Consider the following 21,071-nt stretch of genomic DNA (forward strand, 5'->3'; position numbering starts at 1 on the left):
GGGAGCCACCCGGAGTGGCTGGGGAAACCCAGCCAGGGGGGCGAGATATAAATAACTACTACTACTAAAAAACAAGAGTTTAAAGTAACTTGCCACATTTGTCTCTGTGGCCACGCGATGCCTCCAGCTGCAGAGGCAGTCTACCTGTCTCCTTCCCCGGGGAACCTGGGTGGGGAGAGGGCTGCAGAAGAGGTGTCTGGTTGGCCAGACAGGATGAGGCCCTTCTGAGGTGGCCAGCATGCCCACATTGGCCAGAATTCTCCCAAGGGAAACCAGCCCCCAGAACCTGAGCCCAAGAGGCCCTGTCTCCCCTCCTCAGAAGGATCTTTGCCTCCGACCGACTGCGGAGCCACAGCATAGCCCTTCTGGCAGGAGCCCTTGGCAGCCCCCTCTTCCTCCACGAATTTGTCCGATCTTCTTTTAGAGCCATCTCTGCCTCCTGTGGCAGGGAGTTCCACAGATTAACTCCATGCTGCATGAAGAAGGTCTTTGTAATCCGTCCTGAATCTCTTCCTGACATGTCAGCAGTTCTAGTGTTAGGAGAGAGGGAGGAAAGCTTCTCTCTTCCACTTTCTCCAGGCTAGGCGTCGGTTTATAAACGTCTGTCGTTTCGCCTTTTACTCTCTCCTTTTCTCTAAACCAAAAAGACCCAAACGCTGCAACCTTTCCTCAGCTGCTTCCTCCCCTGGATCATTTGGGGTGTCCTTTCCTAAACCTTCTCCAACTCTGCAATGTCCGCTTTCATGTGAGACAACCAGAACTGGGCACAATCCTCCAGCTGCTGCACCACAGATTTGTAGGGTGGCATTTGGATATTGGCAGCTGAGTTTTCAAGGAAGGGAAAAGACTCAGGTGGCGAGAATCCTCTGTCAACATCCCAATCCTCCCGCCTCCCCCTAGAAATGTGTGCCCCCTGGTCTGCCCTGCAGCCCCATAGCCAGCCGGCTGCTTTTGGGGTCAGAGGAGAACTCTGCCCCATCTCCAGCACTCAGGTGAGAACCAGTTACCGCTCCAGTCGGATGTTGTGCACCATCTTGTCCTGAGCCTCGGGCAGCAACAGGGCTCTGCCACCCAGTGCCCAGAGGCCGAGGCGTCTGTCCCTCAGACCCCAAAATGGGGGGCACTGCCCTTCCGTCTCAGCAGGCCAAGGACATGCCCCCGGATCTCCTTGGTCTTCACCCCGTAGACGATGGGGTTGAGGGTGGGGGGCACCAGGAGGTAGAGGTTGGCCAGGAGGATGTGGACGTGGTGGGGGACGCTGTGGCCAAAGCGGTGGGTGAAGAAGGAGAAGAAAGCCAGGCTGTAGAAGACCGCCAGGACGCCCACGTGGGACCCGCAGGTGCCCAAGGCCTTGAGCCGGGCGTCTCTGGATGGCAGCCTCAGGACGGCCCGCAGGATGAGGACATAGGAGACCACCACGAGGATGGCGTCCAGGCCAGTGGTCAGGAAGGCGGCCGCCAAGCCGTAGGCGCTGTTGAGTGTGACGTCTGCGCAGGCCAGCTTGGCGATGCCCATGTTCTCGCAGTAGGTGTGGCGGATCACGTTGGTGCGGCAGTAGGGCAGCCTGCGGAGGAGGAAGACCCCCGGGACCACCGCACAGACGCTCCTGGCCACCAGGCTGGCCCCGATCCTGGCCAGGGTGGTGCCAGTGAGGATGGCCATGTACCGCAGTGGCCGGCAGATGGCCACGAAGCGGTCGAAGGCCATGGCGAGCAAGATGGCCGACTCGGAGAGGAAGAAGGCGTGGACAAAGAACATCTGGGCCAGGCAGCCCTGGAAGGAGATCTCCTCCGCTCGCCACCAGAAGATGGCCAGCGCCTTGGGGATGATGACCAGGCAGAGAGCCACGTCGTTGAGGGCCAGCATGGCCAGGAAGATGTACATGGGCTGGTGGAGGGCCTGCTCCTTTGCCACCACCAGGACGACGGCCGAGTTGCCCAGGAGGGCAATGGAGAACATGGCGCAGAAGGGGATGGAGAGCCAGCCGTGGAGCCGCTCCAGGCCTGGGATGCCCGTCAGGAGGAAGAAGGCAGGAAGGGGCAGAGGAGGGCCGAGGGAGAGGTTGAGGGCCGCTGAGTCAGCTACTGCTGGAGGCAGGGCTCTGGGGAGACTCAGGGGGTGGCACCGCTCTCCGCAGCCTGGAGCACAGACAAAAGACAGGCAGGCGTCAGGAGAAATGCTGCACGGATCCTGCCTTTCCCTCCCCCATCCCTTCAGGCATACCGGGGGGGGGGTTGCTGGGTAAGGAGGACTTGGCTGGCCCCCTGTGAGGGATGCTTGAGATTCCTGCATTCCAGGGGGGTCAGACTAGATCCCAATCCTGCCATTCCTTGACTCATCCATGCCCTTGCAATGGCATGAAAAACCCCTTTGCACCTGCCACTTTTTGGGAGAGCCAGACTCTGCTGTGAAGCTACCATAGCAAGGTAAAGTCAATGCACATATTAAAAAACAGGATTAAAAATGTATTGTGTTGTGGAAAATGGCTTTGCAGAAATGTGTGCGTCAACCTAGACAGCATCTTAAAAAGCAGAGACATCATCTTGTCAACAAAGGTCCGTATAGTCAAAGCTATGGTTTTCCCAGCAGTGATGTATGGAAGTGAGAGCTGGACCATAAAGAAGGCTGATCGCCAAAGAATTGATGCTTTTGAATTAGGGTGCTGGAGGAGATTCTTGAGAGTCCCATGGACTGCAAGAAGGTCAAACCTATCCATTCTTAAGGAAATCAGCCCTGAGTGCTCACTGGAAGGACAGATCCTGAAGCTGAGGCTCTAAGACTTTGGCCACCTCATGAGAAGAGAAGACTCCCTGGAAAAGACCCTGATGTTGGGAAAGATGGAGGGCACAAGGAGAAGGGGACAACAGAGGACGAGATGGTGGGACAGTGTTCTCGAAGCTACCAGCATGAGTTTGACCAAACTGCGGGAGGCAGTGGAAGACAGGAGGGCCTGGCGTGCTCTGGTCCAGGGGGTCACAAAGAGGCGGACACCACTAAATGACTACACAACAACAGCAAGTGTGTCAGGGGAAATTCACACCGAACTGCTGGCAAATTTTCCTGGGGATTTTAAAGACTAAAACTGCAAATTGTGGCAGAAATGCAGGAAGCTGATTTTAAGGTTGGAAACCTGAGGAACTGAGAGGACCAAAACTTGTGCCCATCTTTAGCACTGGCTCTCTCTGCCCCCCCCCCCCCAACATGAAGAGGCTTGAATGCGATGTCCCCCCCGCCTCATTGAGCCCAAGGAAAACACCCTCCAGAGTCCTTGGGTGCCCTCCCTGCCCTTCCGCCCGGGGAAACTGGCAAGTGGGCAGGTGGGTGGGGGTGGAACACTCCCCCTTTTCTCCTTGGCTCGCTGTGAGTGTGGGCGAAGAAGGGGTTCCCTCCTTGCCATGCCAACCATTTCCCCACTCAAAGACCCCCACCGCCCACCCATCGGCTCCCCGACCTGCATCAAAGGGCTTACAATGCCCACCCAGCCCACTCACTCATGGCGCTGCGCTGCCCAGGCTCACAGGGCAAGGGCTGCAGGGATTCCTGGCATGAGATCTCGGCCCCTTCTCCAAACCCCACACACTTTGCAGGCTGCAAAACACCAGATGTCAGTGAGGGATGTGGAGAGAGAAGGTCCAGCAGATCAGACTCAGTTGGATGAGATATATAAGCCACACTGTTCCACCTTCTCTCCCTCCTTCCCCTTTTCTGCCAGGGGGCTCAGGAGAGTCTCCCCTCCCCTGGGCCACCCGGAGACTTCTGGGCCCCTGAGCATCCAGCTGGTCCTCTCTGACCAGGCCCCACGGAGGCCCCCCAGCACAGAGGAGCCCCTGGGCAGAGCCCTCTGCTGCCTCTCCCCACAGACACCAGCCTTCCTCCTCCTTGGCGCCCAAGATCTCTGAGGTCCCCTGGGGGCAAGTGGCCGGCAGATGCTTGGGAAAAGGGAGGCTGGTTGAGACAGGAGTTTCCCGGACTTGTGCAGCGACTCAACTGTACTTGGGGGGGTCCCAAGGTGGGGGAGCCCTGCTGCTGCCCCCAGGGCCTGGGGGGGGGGGCATCTCTGGCCATGTTCCCAGAAGCCACCAGGCCTCTGTCTCCAAAGTCAGAGGCAGCGATGCTTCTGAATGCCAGGTGCTGGAATTGAAGAAGAGACTTGCTCTGGGGCCGGATCCTGCGTTTGGGCTTCCCCTTGGGGAGAACAGGAGGCTGGACTCATTGGGCCCCCTTTGGCCTGACCCAGCCTGCTCTTCTTATGCTGAGAGAGAGAGAGAGAGAGAGAGAGAGAGAGAGAGAGGTTACAGGTAAGGCGGCCGTGTTGGTCTGCCGTAGTCGAAACGAAATTTTAAAAATCCTTCCAGTAGCATCTTCCAGTATTGGTCTCTTAAAGTGCTACTGGAAGGAATTTTTAAATTTTGTTTTGAGAGAGGTTGTCTGTTTGTCTGGACTCTTTAGGATGGGGCGGGTCCGGCTTGAGGAGCGCATGAGGCCCCCCAGCCCCCCCCCAGGGCTCTCCAGACTGTTTTGGGCCAGCCCTGTGGGGCAGGTCCAGGTGGGGTGGAGGCCACACTTCCCAAGTCCTGGCACCCGGCTGACGGGCCCCTGGAGGACCTGGAGGAGGACTTTGCCTGGGCTGCGGGTGCAGCAGGAGGGTGTGGAGCAGCCCTGGGTGCCTCTGAGGAGACCTGTTTGCGGGAGATTTGGGGGATATCAGGCAGGAGGCGCCTCCTGGCAGGCGGCTGATAAAGGCGGCCCCTCCTGATAGCTCCGTGGAGGAGACCTCAGCCTCTGGCGCCAGGATCTTCTGAGGGGGGTGGCATTCGCTGCCTAAGAAAAGCCGCCTCCCTCGATGGCTTCCTGCTAATACTATTTTCAAAGAACTTTGTGTTGCTGGTCTTTATGTTTTCGGCCATGTGTTCCTCAGAGTCCTTTTTAGCATCCTTTCCTGCCTGCTTGCACTTTTTTACAGCCACATTCTGCGTTCCAGTTTGCTTCTCATATTACATTTTTAAGAGTTTCACAGTGATTTGCTCCTCTAGGTTTTGACTTTCCTTCTCAGCAGCTTTCCTCTTTGGAAATCAAATGTGCCCCTGATGACACTCTATCCAAAACCAAGCCCCCCACATCGCACCTCTTGCCCCCCCAAAGGGAGGCCTCCCGGAGAGCCTCTCTCACCGCTGCCCTCCCCAGACTGGCATTCATGGAAGGGGGGCATCGAAGGCGACCTCCATGACAGCTCTTCCTTGCTGCACCCGCTTCCTCCCCATAAATGCCACCTTTCTCTCTCTCCCTTCCCCTTCCAGGGGCTGCTGGGGGCCTTCCTCTCGCCCCACAGCTCATTCCCCCTCCCTCCCCTTGCACAACTTCTCAAAGGCAGAGACTCTTTCCAAGACCTCCTCTTTATTGAAAGAGCTCCTAAAGCTCTTGAGCTCTCCGCTGCTGCTAGAAGTAGTTGATGGGGTCCGTCCTGGTGTGGTTCAGCTCATAACCGTGGAGCGTGAGATCGCCTGAAAGGTTCTGGAACACACGAAGGTGGGCGTATTTGTCCTCTGCATACCGGACCTGTGAGGAGGAGGGAAGAAGACAGAAAGGGTGTCACCAGCAGAGACCGCCTGACCGATGGTTCCTCTATTTATGTACACGACAACAGCAGCTAGAACTTTGTATGTACAGAAGTGGAAAGAGAAAGGACAACCAACGAAGGAGAAACGGCTTGTGAAACAGATGGAATATTCTGAAATGGTGAGATTTGGCTCCGTGAACCGCTCTGAGACCTCTGGGTATGGGGCAGGATATAAATCCAATAAATAAAAATAATAAAGTGCCAAATTAAGAGGACGTAATGACAAAGCGTTTAAGGAGGAATAATAATAATATAATATTTTTTTATTTATACCCCGCCCTCCCCAGCCAAGGCCAGGCTCAGAGCGGCTTACAAGCAATAATAAAAACAAGATGAATGATTACAACATAAAAACAAAAGTAAAATACAACATTAAAATAATGGAACATTAAAATATTAAAATGTAGCCTCATCGGAGGAGGGGAAGGAAAAGAAAAAAGAAAGAGAGGGAGGGAATCAAATTGGCTCCAAGCCAAAGGCCAGGCGGAACAACTCTGTCTTACAGGCCCTGCGGAAAGAAATCAGATCCTGCAGGGCCCTGGTCTCATGAGGCAGAGGGTTCCACCAGGCCGGAGCCAGAGCTGAAAAGGCCCTGCCTCTGGTTGAAGCCAATCTAACTTCCTTAGGGCCTGGGACCACTAGGGTGTTGTTATTTATGGACCTTGAGGCTCTCCGTGGGGCATACCAGGAGAGGCAGTCCCGTAGGTACGAGGGTCCTAGGCCGTGAAGGGCTTTAAAGGTCAAAAGCAGCACCTTAAATCTGACCCTGTACTCCACCGGGAGCCAGTGCAGCTTGAAAAGTACTGGGTGAATATGCTCCCATGGCGGAGACCCCGTGAGGAGCCTCGCTGCAGCATTCTGTACCCGCTGGAGTTTCTGGGACAGCTTCAAGGGCAGCCCTGTGTAGAGCGAATTACAGTAGTCAAGCCTGGAGATGACCGTCGCATGGATCACTGTGGCCAGGTCGGGGCAGGAAAGGTAAGGGACCAACTGCTTGATGCGACGAAGGTGGAAAATGAGAAAAGCTGGTGGATTACCTCTCAAATTATCACCCAGTTATGAAGTCATGGGCAGGATTTGAAATATGAGCAGTGGCTGAACAAAAGATTGAACGGCAGTGAGGTTTAGATGATAAAAATATTTGTGTTATAAAACAGCTAATAAAAATGAGTGAAAAACAAACAACAGGCAAGGAGGGTTGGAAAGTAAAAAAGAAACATGGTAAAGGTAAAGGTAAAGGGACCCCTGACCAGTAGGTCCAGTCGTGGCTGACTCTGGGGTTGCAGCGCTCATCTAGCTTTAGTGGCCGAGGGAGCCGGCGTACAGCTTCCAGGTCATTTGGCTAGCATGACTAAGCCGCTTCTGGCGAACCAGAGCAGCGCACGGAAACGCCGTTTACCTTCCCGCCGGAGCGGTACCTATTGATTTACTTGCACTTTGACGTGCTTTCGAACTGCTAGGTTGGCAGGAGCAGGGACTGAGCAACGGGAGCTCACCCCGTCATGGGGATTCGAACCACTGACCTTCTGATCGGCAAGTCCTAGTCTCTGTGGTTTAACCCACAGCGCCACCCGCTGTGTATATGACGATAAATGCTTTGAAATATTGTTGGAGACTTAATAAAAATGTTGTGTTGTGCTGGGTTGTATATCCATCCGACATCTGTTTAAAAACCTCCAGGGAAGGCGAGGCCGTCACTTTCCATGGGAGTCCATGACTGTCAGACGTCTCTTGCCCTCAGAAATTTATTCCTAAGATTTACCATACTCAGATTCTCCTTGGAGAATGTCTCAAAACGGCCTGGTGTCTCTTAGCAGGATGAGAGCCATGCCTGCCCCCTGGAGGTCCTTGGAGGAAAAGCTGATATAGAGATGCCATAAATAAACCAGCCAGGGAAGGGCCACTGACCTTGAGGAAGTAGTTGGTGCCAGCCACCACCTGAGTCCTGAACTCAGTAACCTCAAAGACGTTGAATGCCTGGTTCACTTTTGCTTCCAGCTGACATTTCACCTGCGGGAAGAAGGCAAAGGCTGATGGTTGTGGCACCAGGAAGCCGAAAGGGCCCCGAGGGTGGGGGGAGAGAGGCTTGGCTCACTCATGGGGGCCAGAAGAGGCTGCTGGAGGTTCCCTGGGACAGGCAAGGGGGGGGGGAGCTTTTGGCACCAGCCCCTCCCCATTGGATGCCCTCCTAGTGCTTTGGCCATCCTGGCCGGGAGCTGGTTGGAGTTGTACACTTGGAGAGCACAAGGCCCCCAAAGCCTTTCATAGAATCATCGACTTGTAGAGTTGGAAAGGGGGCCCCAAGGGGCATCTAGTCCAACCCCCTCAATGCAGGAATCTCAGCTAAAGCATCCAGGACCGAGGGCCACCCAACCTCTGCTTAAAGAACTCCAGGGAAGGAGAGTCCACCATCTCCTCAGGGAGACTGGTCCGCCATCAAACATCTCTTACTGTCAGAAAACCAAAATCTCTTTTCTGGTAACTTGAAGCCATTGGTTCAAGTCCTAAGCCAGGGGTCAGCAAACTTTTTCAGCAGGGGGCCGGTCCACTGCCCCTCAGACCTTCTGGGGGGCCAGACTATATTCTGAAGAAGAAATTCCTATGCCCCACAAATAACCCAGAGGTGCATTTTAAATAAAAGGACACATTCTACTCATGTAAAAACACGCTGATTCCCAGACCGTCCGTGCGCCAGATTTAGAAGGCGATTGGGCCAGATCCAGCCCCCAGGCCAGTTTGCCTACCTATGTCCTAACCCCTAAAGCAGGCGAAAACAAGCTTGCTCCCTCTTGCATGTGACAGCCCATAAGATATTTGAAGATGGCTACCATATCTTCTCTCAGTCTCCTCTTTTCCAAGCTAAACATACTCAGCTCCTTCGACCGCTCCTCATAAGGCTTGGTTTCCAGACCCTTGATCATCTTGGTCGCCCTCCTCTGCCCTCCTCATGCTTGTCAACATCCTTCTTAAATTGTGGTGCCCAGAAGTGGGCACAGTGTTCCAGGTGTGGTCTGACCAAGGCAGAAGAGAGTGGGACTATGACTTCCCTTGATCTGGACACTAGACTTCTGTGGATGCAGCCTAGAATAGAATTAGCCTTATTTGCTGCTGCATCACGCTGTGGACTCCTGATGAGCTTGTGGTCCACTGAGACCCCTGGATCCTTTTCACATGTACAGCTAGCGTTGACATTTGGGAATCCTTGAGAAACAGGCCTCAATATGGCAGTCATTTTCCACAGTGAGTCAATAAAAGCCTCTTAGCGCAATGAGGCTGGAAGCCAGACTTCCCCACCTCTATTGTGTCTCCGGCAGAGCCCCAGAGCCCCTCTCTTCCTGGTGGTGGTGGAGGGGGAGAGGAATCTGTGGGGAGAGGGCAGCTCACCTGGTCAGCAATTGCCTGAATCTCAGGAGTGGCCGGTTCGGTGGGGGATAATCCTCCAAGACTCATGGTGGCTCCGAAGGAAGATGTGCAGCAGGTCTGAAGCAAGAGAGCCGAACGAGGGAGGAACGGGGAGCACACCTTTTATTCTCAGGCAGCCCCCACCTCTTCTTGGGCAACATCAGGTGCAGAGGTGGCTGACGGCCAAGGCTGGCGTCATGTGGGAAGGAGCATTGCTCATCAAAATCTGGCATGAGGAGACACATCCCAGGGAACTGCTGCTGGCAAGGAGAAGGGGGCTGCCTGGCTGCCTGCTCCCAAATTCCATCGCAACCCCTTGTGAGGCCCTAGCAGACCTCAACGGTCGCATTCCCCGGGGAAGAAGGGGCATCACAGTCCTCTGTGCACCAGTAGCAGTTTAGTCCTGCTGATGAATTTTAACAGGGAGAAATGTAAAGTATTGCACTTGGGCAAAAAAAATGAGAGGCACAAATACAAGATGGGTGACACCTGGCTTGAGAGCAGTACATGTGAAAAGGATCTAGGAGTCTTGGTTGACCACAAACTTGACATGAGCCAACAGTGTGACGCGTCAGCTAAAAAAGCCAATGCAATTCTGGGCTGCATCAATAGGAGTATAGCATCTAGATCAAGGGAAGTAATAGTGCCACTGTATTCTGCTCTGGTCAGACCTCACCTGGAGTACTGTGTCCAGTTCTGGGCACCACAGTTCAAGAAGGACACTGACAAACTGGAACGTGTCCAGAGGAGGGCAACCAAAATGGTCAAAGGCCTGGAAACGATGCCTTATGAGGAACGGCTAAGGGAGCTGGGCATGTTTAGCCTGGAGAAGAGGAGGTTAAGGGGTGATAGGACAGCCATGTTCAAATATATAAAAGGATGTCACATAGAGGAGGGAGAAAGGTTCTTTTCTGCTGCTCCAGAGAAGCGGACACGGAGCAATGGATCCAAACGACAAGAAAGATTCCACCTAAACATTAGGAAGAGCTTCCTGACAGTAAGAGCTGTTCGACAGTGGAATTTGCTGCCAAGAAGTGTGGTGGAGTCTCCTTCTTTGGAGGTCTTTAAGCAGAGGCTTGACAACCATATGTCAGGAGTGCTCTGATGGTGTTTCCTGCTTGGCAGGGGATTGGACTCGATGGCCCTTGTGGTCTCTTCCAACTCTATGATTCTATGACCACATGACCCAGAAAACTGTCTGTGGACAAACACCAGCTCGATTAGCCTGAAAGCGAGATGAGAGCAGCAACCCCATAGTCGCCTTCAACTGGACCCAACTGTCCAGGGGTCATTTACCTTTACTTTAGTAACTCTCCCAATTATGGCTTGCCTGGAAGAGACCCGGGCACTCCTGAGATGCACAAGGAAGGAAGAACGTGGGGAAACACCTGCTTCCCCGAGGCTAAAACCTGCCGGTCTCGGCCACCCACCTCTTTCCAAGGAACTGTGCATGACTCCTTTTGAGGGAGGGAAAACCTTTGACTCAGCTCTGATGCTTGACATTCCGGTTCCACTCAGCCCAACTGTAATATTAATAATTTATTATTTATACCCCGCCCATCTGGCTGGGTTTCCCCAGCCACTCTGGGTGGCCTCCAACAGAACACCAACATACAATAACCTATTAAACATTAAAAGCTTCCCTAAACAGGGCTGCCTTCAGATGTCTTCTAAAAGTCTGGTAGTTGTTCTTCTCTTTGACATCTGGTGGGAGAGCGTTACACAGGGCGGGAGCCACTACCGAGAAGGCCCTCTGCCTGGTTCCCTGTAACCTCCCTTCTCGCAGCAAGGGAACCACCAGAAGGCCCTTGGAGCTGGACCTCTGTGTCTGGGCAGAACAATGGGGGTGGAGACGCTCCTTCAGGTATACTGGACCGAAGCCGTTTAGGGCTTTAAAGGTCAGCACCAACACTTTGAATTCTGCTTGGAAACGGACTGGGAGCCAATGTAGGTCTTTCAAGACCGGTGTTATGTGGTCTCGGCGGCCACTCCCACTCTGGCTGCTGCATTCTGGATTAGTTGTAGTTTCTGGGTCACCTTCAAAGGTAGCCCCACGTAGAGCGCATTGCAGTAGTCCAAGTGAGAGATAACTAGCAGGGGCATTAATTTAATGATGTGAATGTGATTATTGCGCACCTTGTTGAGCATGCAAATTGTGCAGAACATGTGCATGTTCTGGTAAATACAAGTAGCTGGTGTGGGAGGTAGGGGTGTAGCCTCCTGGAGGAGGCCAATGGCCCACCTAGGCCAGCATCCTGTTCTTCTCACAGTGGCCAACCAGATGGAAACCACCCGCAGGCAGGATCCGAGGGCACAAGAGCAACTCTCCCTTCCTGTGGCTTCCAGCAGTTCGTCTTCAGAACCATGACTGTCTCTGATTGTGGATGGTCACCCTGGTTAATAGCCACCGATAGCCCTCTCCTCTTCCATGAATTTGTCTAATCCATCTAGGCTGGTGACCATCAGAGGCCAAGACACATTTTGTCCTGAGAAGGCTTCAAGCCTCATTTTCAAAGGTAGATTACTGGGATCCTTGTTCAGGCACAAAGCAGGAAGTGGAGTTGAGCATGATGACCCTTGAGGTCCCTTTGAAGTCTACAGTTCTGTTCCATGAAATCTTTGTCTCCTTTTTGGGGGGTACGTGTCCCAATGCCTCTCTCTTCCTCTTGCCCACCGCAAAGTGGGAGCTTCAGAGTTTCGCTTTTGCCTGCAAGAACTGGTCCGTATCTGCTTGGTCTTGGCCCCCTAAATGATGGGGCTGAGCATGGGGGCACCAACAGTTAGAGGATGGAGAGGATGATGTCAGGAAAGAGTAAAGCCCAGAGATGCGGAAACTGAGGGTGCTGGTGCTGTGGGAATGACAGGTGCCAAGGGCCTTGCGCTGGGCTGCCTTGGGAGGGCACCACAGTCAGCACCATCTCTGGGCCAGCACCAGAGGGGAGTGAGGATGGCTCCGTACCTGAGTGGGGTGCTGATGGCCACGTGGTGGTCGGAGACCATGGCTAGCAGGACACCCGACTCTGTGGCCATTAAGGTGTGCAGGAAGAACGTCTGAGCCAGGCAGGACTTCAGGCTGGTCTCCCTGGTGCCGACGCAGAAGATGCCAGCAGCTTGGGCATGATGGAGGTGGAGAGGCCCAGGTGGGTCAGGATGGCAAGGAAGAGGAACATGGGCTGGTGGAGGCTGGGGAGACCAGCAGGAGGGAGACGTTCCCCAGCAAGGCTGTGAGGTCCACGCAGCCGTAAGGGATGGAGAGTCGGACGTCAAGGGACTCCAGCCCCAGGATCCCGACCAGGAGGAAAGAGGAAGGCAGGTGAAGCTGGTGTTGCACATCTCTGCTGTTACGGCAAAATCTGGGTGCGAGGCTGCTCTGCCACCCAGCTCGTCGGACTAAGTCCACAGGTCCCTGCGGAGGAAAATGAGTTCAGCCGGAGACAGGAGCAAACTGCAGAAGATCCCAGTTTATTGCGCAACAGGTTCAAGGCGAGATTGAACAGCGAGAAAGGGGTGACATGAACTTTTGAAACTTCCCTCCATGTCCCAGAATACAGTGCAAAATACATCCCAGTTACATCATGAATACATTAAGAAGAGGTTGGGTTACACAGATTACATCATGAATACATTAAGAAGAGGTTGGGTTACACAGGATTAACATATGGAGGAGGGAGAGGGGAATATGCAGAGCTGGAGATATGCGTAGATAAGCACATCCTGAGTCCCGGTGATGAGAAGACAATGGTCCATGTATGCATAGTCTGCCACCTGGCATTGCCCAGAGGCAAGGCTTGGCAGAGTGATTTGACAGGATTAGGGTCTTGACACCTTGCTTGAGGGATTATGGAGGACAGGGAAGGTGTCATGGAGTCCTAGAGAAATTGAGCAAATTGGCACGTTGATTTTCTATGAATTTTATAGATTTTAGTCCCTTTTGACATTGACAATTGGACTCGGAAATAAATGGATATATTGTAGCGAAGAAGAAGGTGAAGAAGACATGCCCCCCCTTCCGTATCACTGCACAGGGAGGAAAAGGCAGACCTCTCCCAGTGTGGGAAGTAACATCAAAGCAGTCAAATACAATGTTTCCTATTTGCCCAGAGTGGACACACAGGGGAATGTTGCTCCAGCCGGGAAGACTTCCTGTCACACCTGGTCTGGAGCATTCTCCCCCTGCATGTGACCAGGTAGACAGGTGTGACCCTGGCAGACCCTACAAAGGGGCTGGTCACACAGCCATCTTCCTCTTATGCTGCTCTCTCTTGATCCCTCCTCTCCATTTTGCCTTCTGCTGTCTGCCGGCTCTCAGCCAGCAGCGCATGGGCTCATACCTTTCTCTGTAACTGTAACTAAAAGCTCAAGCCTGCCTTCAGGACCATACTGTGAACTGAATGTAAGCAAAGCTTATCATCATCATTAATCTTTATTACAGTCCAGAGACCCAACAAATCATTACAAAGCAATGCACAATTCATACAGCCTACCTCCAGGTTAAACAAGCATTTCGTTCAGCCTTAAAGAAGGGGATCATTGGTTCTTGCAACCACTGATAAAAACTTCACCACTGCTAATGTTCTAGCGTTTGTCCAGTCTTCCAATAGAACCTGACATAGTGAGCCTCTGATTTTCCCGGGAAAGGTACCAGCAAGGGTAATATCAGTTCAGCCCTGGCTTGCTCGTATTTTGCACAGTGCAGCAAAATATGTTTTATAGAATCAATGTCTTGAGCACACGAGCAAAGTCTGTCCTGGTAGGAAACTCCTCTCAACCTGCCACCCAACACTGCAGAAGGAAAGACGTTTAGTCTGGCTTTGGTGAATAATCAATAATTTGGTACTGTCAGGTTTTTAATGTAAGATGTTAACTTAAAGACATGCCCATATTGTACTCCTACTGCCAGCGGACTACAGACTGTGTGTGATGGAGATCGCAAGTCACTGTTTGTATTATCCCAAAACCTTTGCTTTAACGTCTTTAGGGTGCCTTCTTAACCCAGGTAATACAGTTGGGGTGTGACAGACCAATAGAGGTGGCTTTTCTAGCCATGGTTTTCTGCCATTTGCTGACAAACTCCTCATTGGTCAGGTGTTGGTACAAACCCTTCCCTAGATCAAACACTGGAATCCTGAGCCAATGTTTTAGGGCAGCCCACCATGCTTTAGTTGAGATTGGGCATTCACCAGCTTCTAACAGAAGTATGGAGTTGGGGACACAGTTGGGTACCTGCAGCAGAGATCGTAAATTTTGCCTGAAAGCCTTCTAGCTCAGGCAGGTCCTCATTATGCCAGACATTTGCAGCGTACAGGAGTTGGGAAACGGATTTTGCATTGAAAAGCCTTAAGGCTGCTGGAACATGCTTATCATTACTTTTAAAAGAAGACTGTTGTGTCATCATTGTTTTAAAGAGGGAACTAAAGGGGAATTTACCAGGAGCAATCCAATCTGGACAAGCCAGACTAGATTGCTCAATTTATATGGTTCTAATGAATCTGTCGGGACGCGGGTGGCGCTGTGCGTAAAACCTCGGCGCCTAGGACTTGCCGATCGCATGGTCGGCAGTTTGAATCCCCACGGCGGGGTGCACTCCCATTGCTCGGTCCCAGTGCCTGCCAACCTAGCAGTTCGAAAGCACCCCCGGGTGCAAGTCGATAAATAGGGACCGCTTACCAGCAGGAAGGTAAACGGTGTTCCATGTGCTGCGCTGGCTTGCCAGATGCAGCTTGTCACGCTGGCCAGGTGACCCGGAAGTGTCTGCGGACAGCGTTGGCTCCCGGCCTCTAGAGTGAGATGAGCGCACAACCCTGGAGTCTGTCAAGACTGGCCTGTACGGGCAGGGGTACCTTTACCTTTACCTTAACGAATCTGTCAACTAGTTTCCTGCTGTGTACTAGGGAATGTGCTCTCCTCCCAGCTCACTAGCGTGAGTGAGGAAGGATAATATTGAATCAAGGCATCCTCTCCCACGATCCACAACATTCTCACACCAGCAGCTACCACAGATGCATCTCCATCAGCAGGGAGGCTGAGTGGACCTCCTTGGTCCGCCTTTTTCATCTGGATCCTGGAGTTCTGCTGCAGCTTCTGGGGAAGAACAGACAGAAGGACAGAAGGAGAGCCTGGTGGATCAAGCCAATGGCCCGGCCAGCCCAGCCTCTTGTTCTCACAGTGGCCGACCAGATGCCCCAAGGGGGAAAACAACAAGCAGAACCTGAGCACAAGAGCTGCTCTCCCCTCCTGCCCTTTCTAGCGACTGGCATTTAAAAGCATTGCTGCCGCCAACTGATGCTGTTTAAGGACAAAAGAAGGGGCACCCAAGCAAGGCATCTGAAGCATTGCAGGGACTCAAAACAAAGCAACACACACACACACACACACACACCATCTTATCAGAATAAGGCAAGGGAACCCTATGAAACACTGAAGATCACCCAAAATAGCCATTTAAAAAAAAAATTAGTTCCAAAGGTAGTAATGATGTTGAAGAGGAGAAGAGGGGAAAAGACCCGCATTGGCCTGTGGGTGGGTCGGGGTCAGCCACAACCCCCAAACCCCCCTCCTGCCTGGCAGATTGGGCAAGAGCCCACATGGCAAAGAGCCAGACAGAAGCCCATCACCTTCACAATGCATATTGGGGAAACGCAATGCAGGCTGGGAGTTCACCAGGTGCAGCAAGAATAAGTGGTGCCAACAGATTCAAGATAATAGAGGAATGTTTCCTTGGAAGGGGAAAGGCGAATGAATAATTGCAGCCCTGAGGGACAGGGACTTTCTACCTGGCACCACACCTCTTTTCTGACATGATTCTGACTTCTCCGATTAAGCTTCTTGAAATGCTGTATGGGAAATCATGGGAACATTTGAATTGGATGTAACCTTTTGCTCTGGGTTCTTCTTTGCTTGCTTAGGAGTGGAAAATTACCGGTAGTTGCAACAAATAAATGATCAGGCTTAATAGCCTCTGTTTGGCTTCTTTAACTGGGCTGTGGTCTCTTGCTTGAACCTGACCAATTTTGGACCCGCAGGGCCAAAAAAGTTGGGAAACCCCAAGTTTTGATACTTCCTTAGCACTATTGGCCCTCAAGACCCCTCTCCTCCCCCCTGAATTTGTCTAATCCTCTTTCAAAGCCTCCCAAGTTGGAGGCCATGGAGACCTCAAACGGCTGGTGACTTTTGGGATGGTTCTAATAAAAGGTGCTGAAGCTCAACCTCAAAAAAACAAAGATCATGGCCACTGGTCCCATCACCTCCTGGCAAATAGAAGGGGAAGAAATGGAGGCAGTGAGAGATTTTACTTTCTTGGCCTCCATGCTCACTGCAGATGGTGAAAGCAGCCACAAAATTAAAAGACGCCTGCTTCTTGGGAGAAAAGCAATGACAAACCTAGACAGCATCTTCAAAAGCAGAGACATCACCTTGCCAACAAAGGTCCGTATAGTTAAAGCTCTGGTTTTCCCAGTAGTGATGTGTGGAAGTGAGAGCTGGACCATAAAGAAGGCTGATCGCCGAAGAATAGATGCTTTTGAATTATGGTGCTGGGGGAGACTCTTGAGAGTCCCATGGACTGCAAGAAGATCCAACCTATCCATTCTGAAGGAAATCAGCTCTGAGTTCTCCCTGGAAGGACAGATCCTGAAGCTGAGACTCCAATACTTTGGCCACCTCATGAGAAGAGAAGACTCCCTGGAAAAGACCCTGATGCTGGGAAAGATGGAGGGCACAAGGAGAAGGGGACCACAGAGGACAAGACGGTGGGACAGTGTTCTCGAAGAGACCAGCATGAGGGAGGCAGTGGAAGACAGGAGTGCCTGGCGTGCTCTGGTCCAGGGGGTCATGAAGAGTCGGACACGGCTAAATGGCTAAACAACAACAACAAATAAAATGTGCTACTCAGCTGAGGACTTCAGAATTCTTAAATTACTGGCTACTTCAGAAGCACTTGATTTGGTCTTTGCCCTGGAGAAGGAATCATAGAACCACAGAACTGTGGAGTTGGAAGGGACCCTGTGGGCTATCTAGTCCAACCCCCGGCAGTGCAGCTAAAGCAACTCAACTAAAGAATCTCAACTAAAAGAGACATGGAGCATCACCATCTTTTTATTTGTGCCCCACCCATCAGACAGGGTTGCCTGAGCCCCTCTAGGCGACTTTCTCAACAATTTATAAAACCACAAGACAGTCAAGCATTAAGACCTTCCCTAAACAGGGCTGCCTTCAGATGTCTTCTAAAAGTCTAGTAGTTGTTTATTTCCTTGACATCTGTGCTCTCAGTGCCTGGATGGGGGAGATATCTCTATTCCTGGGCTCACACTCAGCCTTTGAGTGGAGGAGTTGTCCAGGTGTGGGCAGTTGTAACTGATCCCAGCCTCTGGAGAGGAGGCACTTTTACGCCGTCCCTTAGTCAGTCCTTCTGGCTTCCTGTCTCCCCGGAACAACTTCTGACGAGAAATCCCGAAGGGGCTCAGGGATGCCTGACCAGGGCTGTGTGTCTCCCTGCCAAGGCAAGGGGCAGCGTCGGGGAACACGGAGGCAGGAACCAGAGGCTTCCGATGGAGGTGGTGAGGAATCTAGTGAACCCTAAATGCACACGCTTTTGCTGGATTAAGAGCTGTTCGGCAGTGGAACTCTCCTTCCTTGGAGGTTTTAAAGCAGTGGTTGGGTGGCCGTTTGCCATGGGTGTTTCAGTTGAGATTCCTGCATCACAGGGGGGTCAGGCTGGATGACCTCTGTGGGTCCCTTCCAGCTCTACAATTCTACGATGGCTATTTTCAAGTATCTGAAGGGTTGTTTCATAAAAGATGGAGCAAGCTTGTTTTCCTGCTGCTCCAGAGGCATAGACCCCAAAAGGGATGGAGGAGCTTCTTCTGTTGCATCCTTGCGGACACCTCTTCCCTCTTCCAGGTGGAAGAAGAGAGGAAGGCTAGCCTGAAACTTCAAACAATTCAAATCCAGGCTAGCCTCCCTCTCTTCTTCCACTTGGACTCGCTGGAGTTAGAGGCTGCAGCCCAGGATGGGGACACCGTGGTCCTCCAGATATATTGGGACTTTGACTTCCCTCAGTCCCAAACAGCACAGCTCATGGTCAAAGATGATGGGAGGTGGGTTGCATGGATACCCGGAGGGCCACAGATTCCCCAGCCCTGTGGTCATCAAACCCTGGGGGCAGCACTGTGCTGGAGGGACGCAATGATTAATCCCCCGACCCGGTGGCCTTGGAGAGATGCCCCACAGCTGGGCATACCTTGGCGCAATGGAAAATGTCTCTGAACAGCCCCTTGAGATGCCCCCTCCCTCGTTCTCCACAGAGACACCATAAAGGCTGCTTCCCGCTCAGCCAGGTGGCCTCAGAGCGATGCTCTGTGCAGGATGCCGCTGCTTGCAAAACTCCACCCGGAAGCTCAGGAGCAGAAGAAGCTGCCTTCGACTGAGCCGAACGACACCTTAACCTAGAGGTGGACCGCAGTGGCTGCAGTGGCTTTTCAGGGTCTCCGGCAGGGAGTCTCTCCAGCCCCCTGCCTGGAGTTGCTGAGGACCAGACCTGCATGTGAAGCAGATGCTCTCCTGGTGATTGACAGACCTCCCTGTGGCTCTGCAGGTGAGAGGGTTCGCTCGCGCCAGAATGGCTCTTCTCTGCCTCCACATGGGGAGGCCGCGATGCATCTGAATGCCAGTTGCTTGCGACGTAAAAAAATTCCGGATTCCTGATACAGACTTTGTTCTAACTGTTCCAATGCTGTGCATTTAACCTTTTTTTTAGAGAGAGAGAGAGAATGTACCAATGAACGTTTTGATTCCTGTGTGCCTGCCTTCTGCAGCTCTCATGCCTTCCTCCTGCACTGAATGCCGGCCTTATCTGACCCTAGAAGGACTCAGGGTGTTTTGCTAGGGTGTTTTGACAAGCCAGGGAGAAAGATGTAGGAAGGGATGCCAGTGGCCCCTCACGGAAGACTGGTTGCCAAGGCAACTGGAGGTTATGTGCAAAAGCTGAGACCCAGACATTTCACACTCCTGCACCTGCAACCCTTTTCATGTATGCAATAATCATAGAATCATAGATCTGTAGAGTTGGATGGGACCCGAGGGGTAATCTAGTCCAACCCCCTGCAACGGGCGGGGGTTAGAACTGCAGTGTTGGCTCCTGCGTCCTCCTTGTCCCTCTTGACTCCTACCCCCTTTCTACAGTCGCTCACCTATTCCCATTTGCCTCCATGCTCCCCTTGACTCATGAATGTGAGACGGGTCCCTTGGCTGCCGTCATAGGTCTTCAGGCATCTCTACTCGTGTCCAAATGGTTCTACCTGCTAGCCTGTTTCTTTTTTCTTGGCAGGGATGAAGTGACCCACACCTGGCCAGAGGCAGGAGGAGAATGCCACTGTCTAATGCCACCCACTTTCATTCCCCCACGTGCATCTTGCTGGGGGTCCCGGGGCTGGAAGCTCTCCACTCCTGGATCTCCATCCCCTTCTGCCTCGGCTACGTCGTCGCTCTCCTGGGCAATTGTACCATCCTCTTCATCATCAAAACGGAAGCCAGCCTCCACCAGCCCATGTTCTTCTTCCTCTCTTTCCTCTCGACCATCGACCTGGGCCTCTCCACCTCCACTCTGCCCAAGATGCTGGCCATCTTCTGGCTTGGCCTCGGGGAGATGAGCTTCGGCTCCTGCCTCGCCCAGATGTTCTTCATCCACACCTTCACGGGGATGGAGTCTGTCGTGCTGCTAGCCATGGCCTTTGACAGGTACGTGGCCATCTGTGACCCCTTGAGGTACGCCACCATCCTGACCAAGCCACGGCTTGCCTGGATGTGCGCTGGCGTGGCTCTGAGACCCTCCATGCTGGTGCTGCCCATTGCCCTGTTGACTCTCCGCCTGCCCTTCTGCAGCGACCACATCATCGTTGCCCACACCTACTGCGAGCACATGGGCATCGCCAAGCTGGCCTGTGCCGACATCCGGGTCAATGTCATCTACGGCCTCTTCGCCATTGCCTTCCTCATGCTAGACTTGGTCCTCATTATTCTGTCCTATGTGCTGATCTTGCAGTCTGTTTTCCGGCTCCCCTCCAAAGAGGCCCGGCTCAAATCCCTGGGCACTTGTGGCTCTCATGTTGCAGTCATTTTTGTCTTCTACACTCCTGCCTTCTTCTCCTTCCTCACCCACCGCTTCGGACGCAACATCCCCCATTATGCACATATCCTCATTGCCAACCTCTACGTCATTTTGCCCCCAGTGCTCAACCCCATCATTTACGGCATCCGGACCCGGGAGCTGCGCAGGAGGATCCTGCAGTTCTTGTTCTCCAAAAGGGCGCCTTTGTCCAACGTCTCCTGATTATCCTGACTTGCAGGGGGTTGGACTAGATGACCCCCAGGGCCCCTCCCCACTCTACGATTCTATTTTCCATTCCTACAGTCTGTTGAGTGGGAATTTGGATACGGAATCTGAGTGTTTTGTTCTGATCCTGAGAGATCCAATGTGGCGAAGGGACAGAGCTCAGAGGATGGTCCCGCCTTCAGTCCCCACTGGCAGCCCCAGCTAAGGCTGGGAGAGAAACCCCAGAGAGCTGTTGCTGCCAGTCAGTGTGGGGCGCCCTGAGGTAGATGGACCGATGGCCTGATTCATAATTCTGTCATTCTATGATCCTGGCAAGCTGGACTCTGGCCTGGTTCACTGCAGCACAGTTGGGAGGAGAGGAGGAGGAGGAACAAGAACTTTTTGACAATGTGCACCAGAATTGTTGTTGTTGTTGTTGTTGTTGTTGTTGTTGTTGTTGTTGATATCCTGCCTTTCTCCCTGACAAGGACTCAAGGCAGCTTACACTTTACAGTTTAGTCAAACTCATGCTGGTAGCTTCGAGATCACTGTCCCACCATCTCGTCCTCTGTCGTCCCCTTCTCCTTGTTTCTTTTCTCCCAAGAAGCAGGCGGTGCTTAAGGTGCCTGGGACCAAATCTGATAAGCGGAGCAAGTTGATGAACTTGGGAAACCTCAAGATTCCCCCTCCCTCTTTATGACCTGTTGATGATGTATCAGTGATGTGTCAGTGATGCTTCTGGAA

General features: G+C 52.7%; 3 protein-coding genes across 3 annotated transcripts; 1 reads left to right on the top strand and 2 right to left on the bottom strand.

Moving 5' to 3' along the window:
* Positions 1 to 1,101: 1,101 nt before the first annotated feature.
* On the bottom strand, positions 1,102 to 3,495 carry LOC310676582 (olfactory receptor 52D1-like; the record flags this gene model as incomplete). Its single annotated transcript, XM_083438558.1, has 2 exons — positions 1,102 to 2,138; positions 3,492 to 3,495. The coding sequence occupies 2 exons, from the start codon at positions 3,493 to 3,495 to the stop codon at positions 1,102 to 1,104; spliced, it is 1,041 nt and encodes a 346-aa protein (XP_083294684.1).
* Positions 3,496 to 5,374: 1,879 nt separating this feature from the next.
* On the bottom strand, positions 5,375 to 9,158 carry LOC310675829 (cystatin-A-like). The gene is made up of 3 exons (XM_083436959.1): positions 9,002 to 9,158; positions 7,526 to 7,627; positions 5,375 to 5,556 (listed from the first exon to the last, which is right to left on the bottom strand). Exons 1-3 carry the CDS (start codon positions 9,065 to 9,067, stop codon positions 5,437 to 5,439), a joined length of 288 nt encoding a protein of 95 aa, XP_083293085.1. The 5' UTR covers positions 9,068 to 9,158; the 3' UTR covers positions 5,375 to 5,436.
* Positions 9,159 to 16,684: 7,526 nt separating this feature from the next.
* LOC310675684 (olfactory receptor 52E4-like) lies at positions 16,685 to 20,775 on the top strand. Its single transcript, XM_083436694.1, has 2 exons — positions 16,685 to 17,681; positions 18,050 to 20,775. Exon 2 carries the CDS (start codon positions 19,383 to 19,385, stop codon positions 20,343 to 20,345), a length of 963 nt encoding a protein of 320 aa, XP_083292820.1. The 5' UTR covers positions 16,685 to 17,681; positions 18,050 to 19,382; the 3' UTR covers positions 20,346 to 20,775.
* The last annotated feature ends 296 nt before the right edge of the window (positions 20,776 to 21,071 follow it).

Source organism: Podarcis tiliguerta (genome assembly GCF_965153285.1).
Source record: "Podarcis tiliguerta genome assembly, chromosome: 4".
Classification (NCBI taxonomy): domain Eukaryota; kingdom Metazoa; phylum Chordata; class Lepidosauria; order Squamata; family Lacertidae; genus Podarcis; species Podarcis tiliguerta.

Coding starts and splice junctions, on each gene's coding strand:
- LOC310675829 (XM_083436959.1), bottom strand. CDS start 9,067: ATGAGTCTTGGAGGATTATCCCCCACCGAACCGGCCACTCCTGAGATT. Junction 7,628..9,001: donor TTCAGGCAATTGCTGACCAG/GTGAGCTGCCCT, acceptor TTCTTCCCGCAG/GTGAAATGTCAGCTGGAAGC. Junction 5,557..7,525: donor GCACCAACTACTTCCTCAAG/GTCAGTGGCCCT, acceptor TCCTCCTCACAG/GTCCGGTATGCAGAGGACAA.
- LOC310675684 (XM_083436694.1), top strand. CDS start 19,383: ATGCCACTGTCTAATGCCACCCACTTTCATTCCCCCACGTGCATCTTG.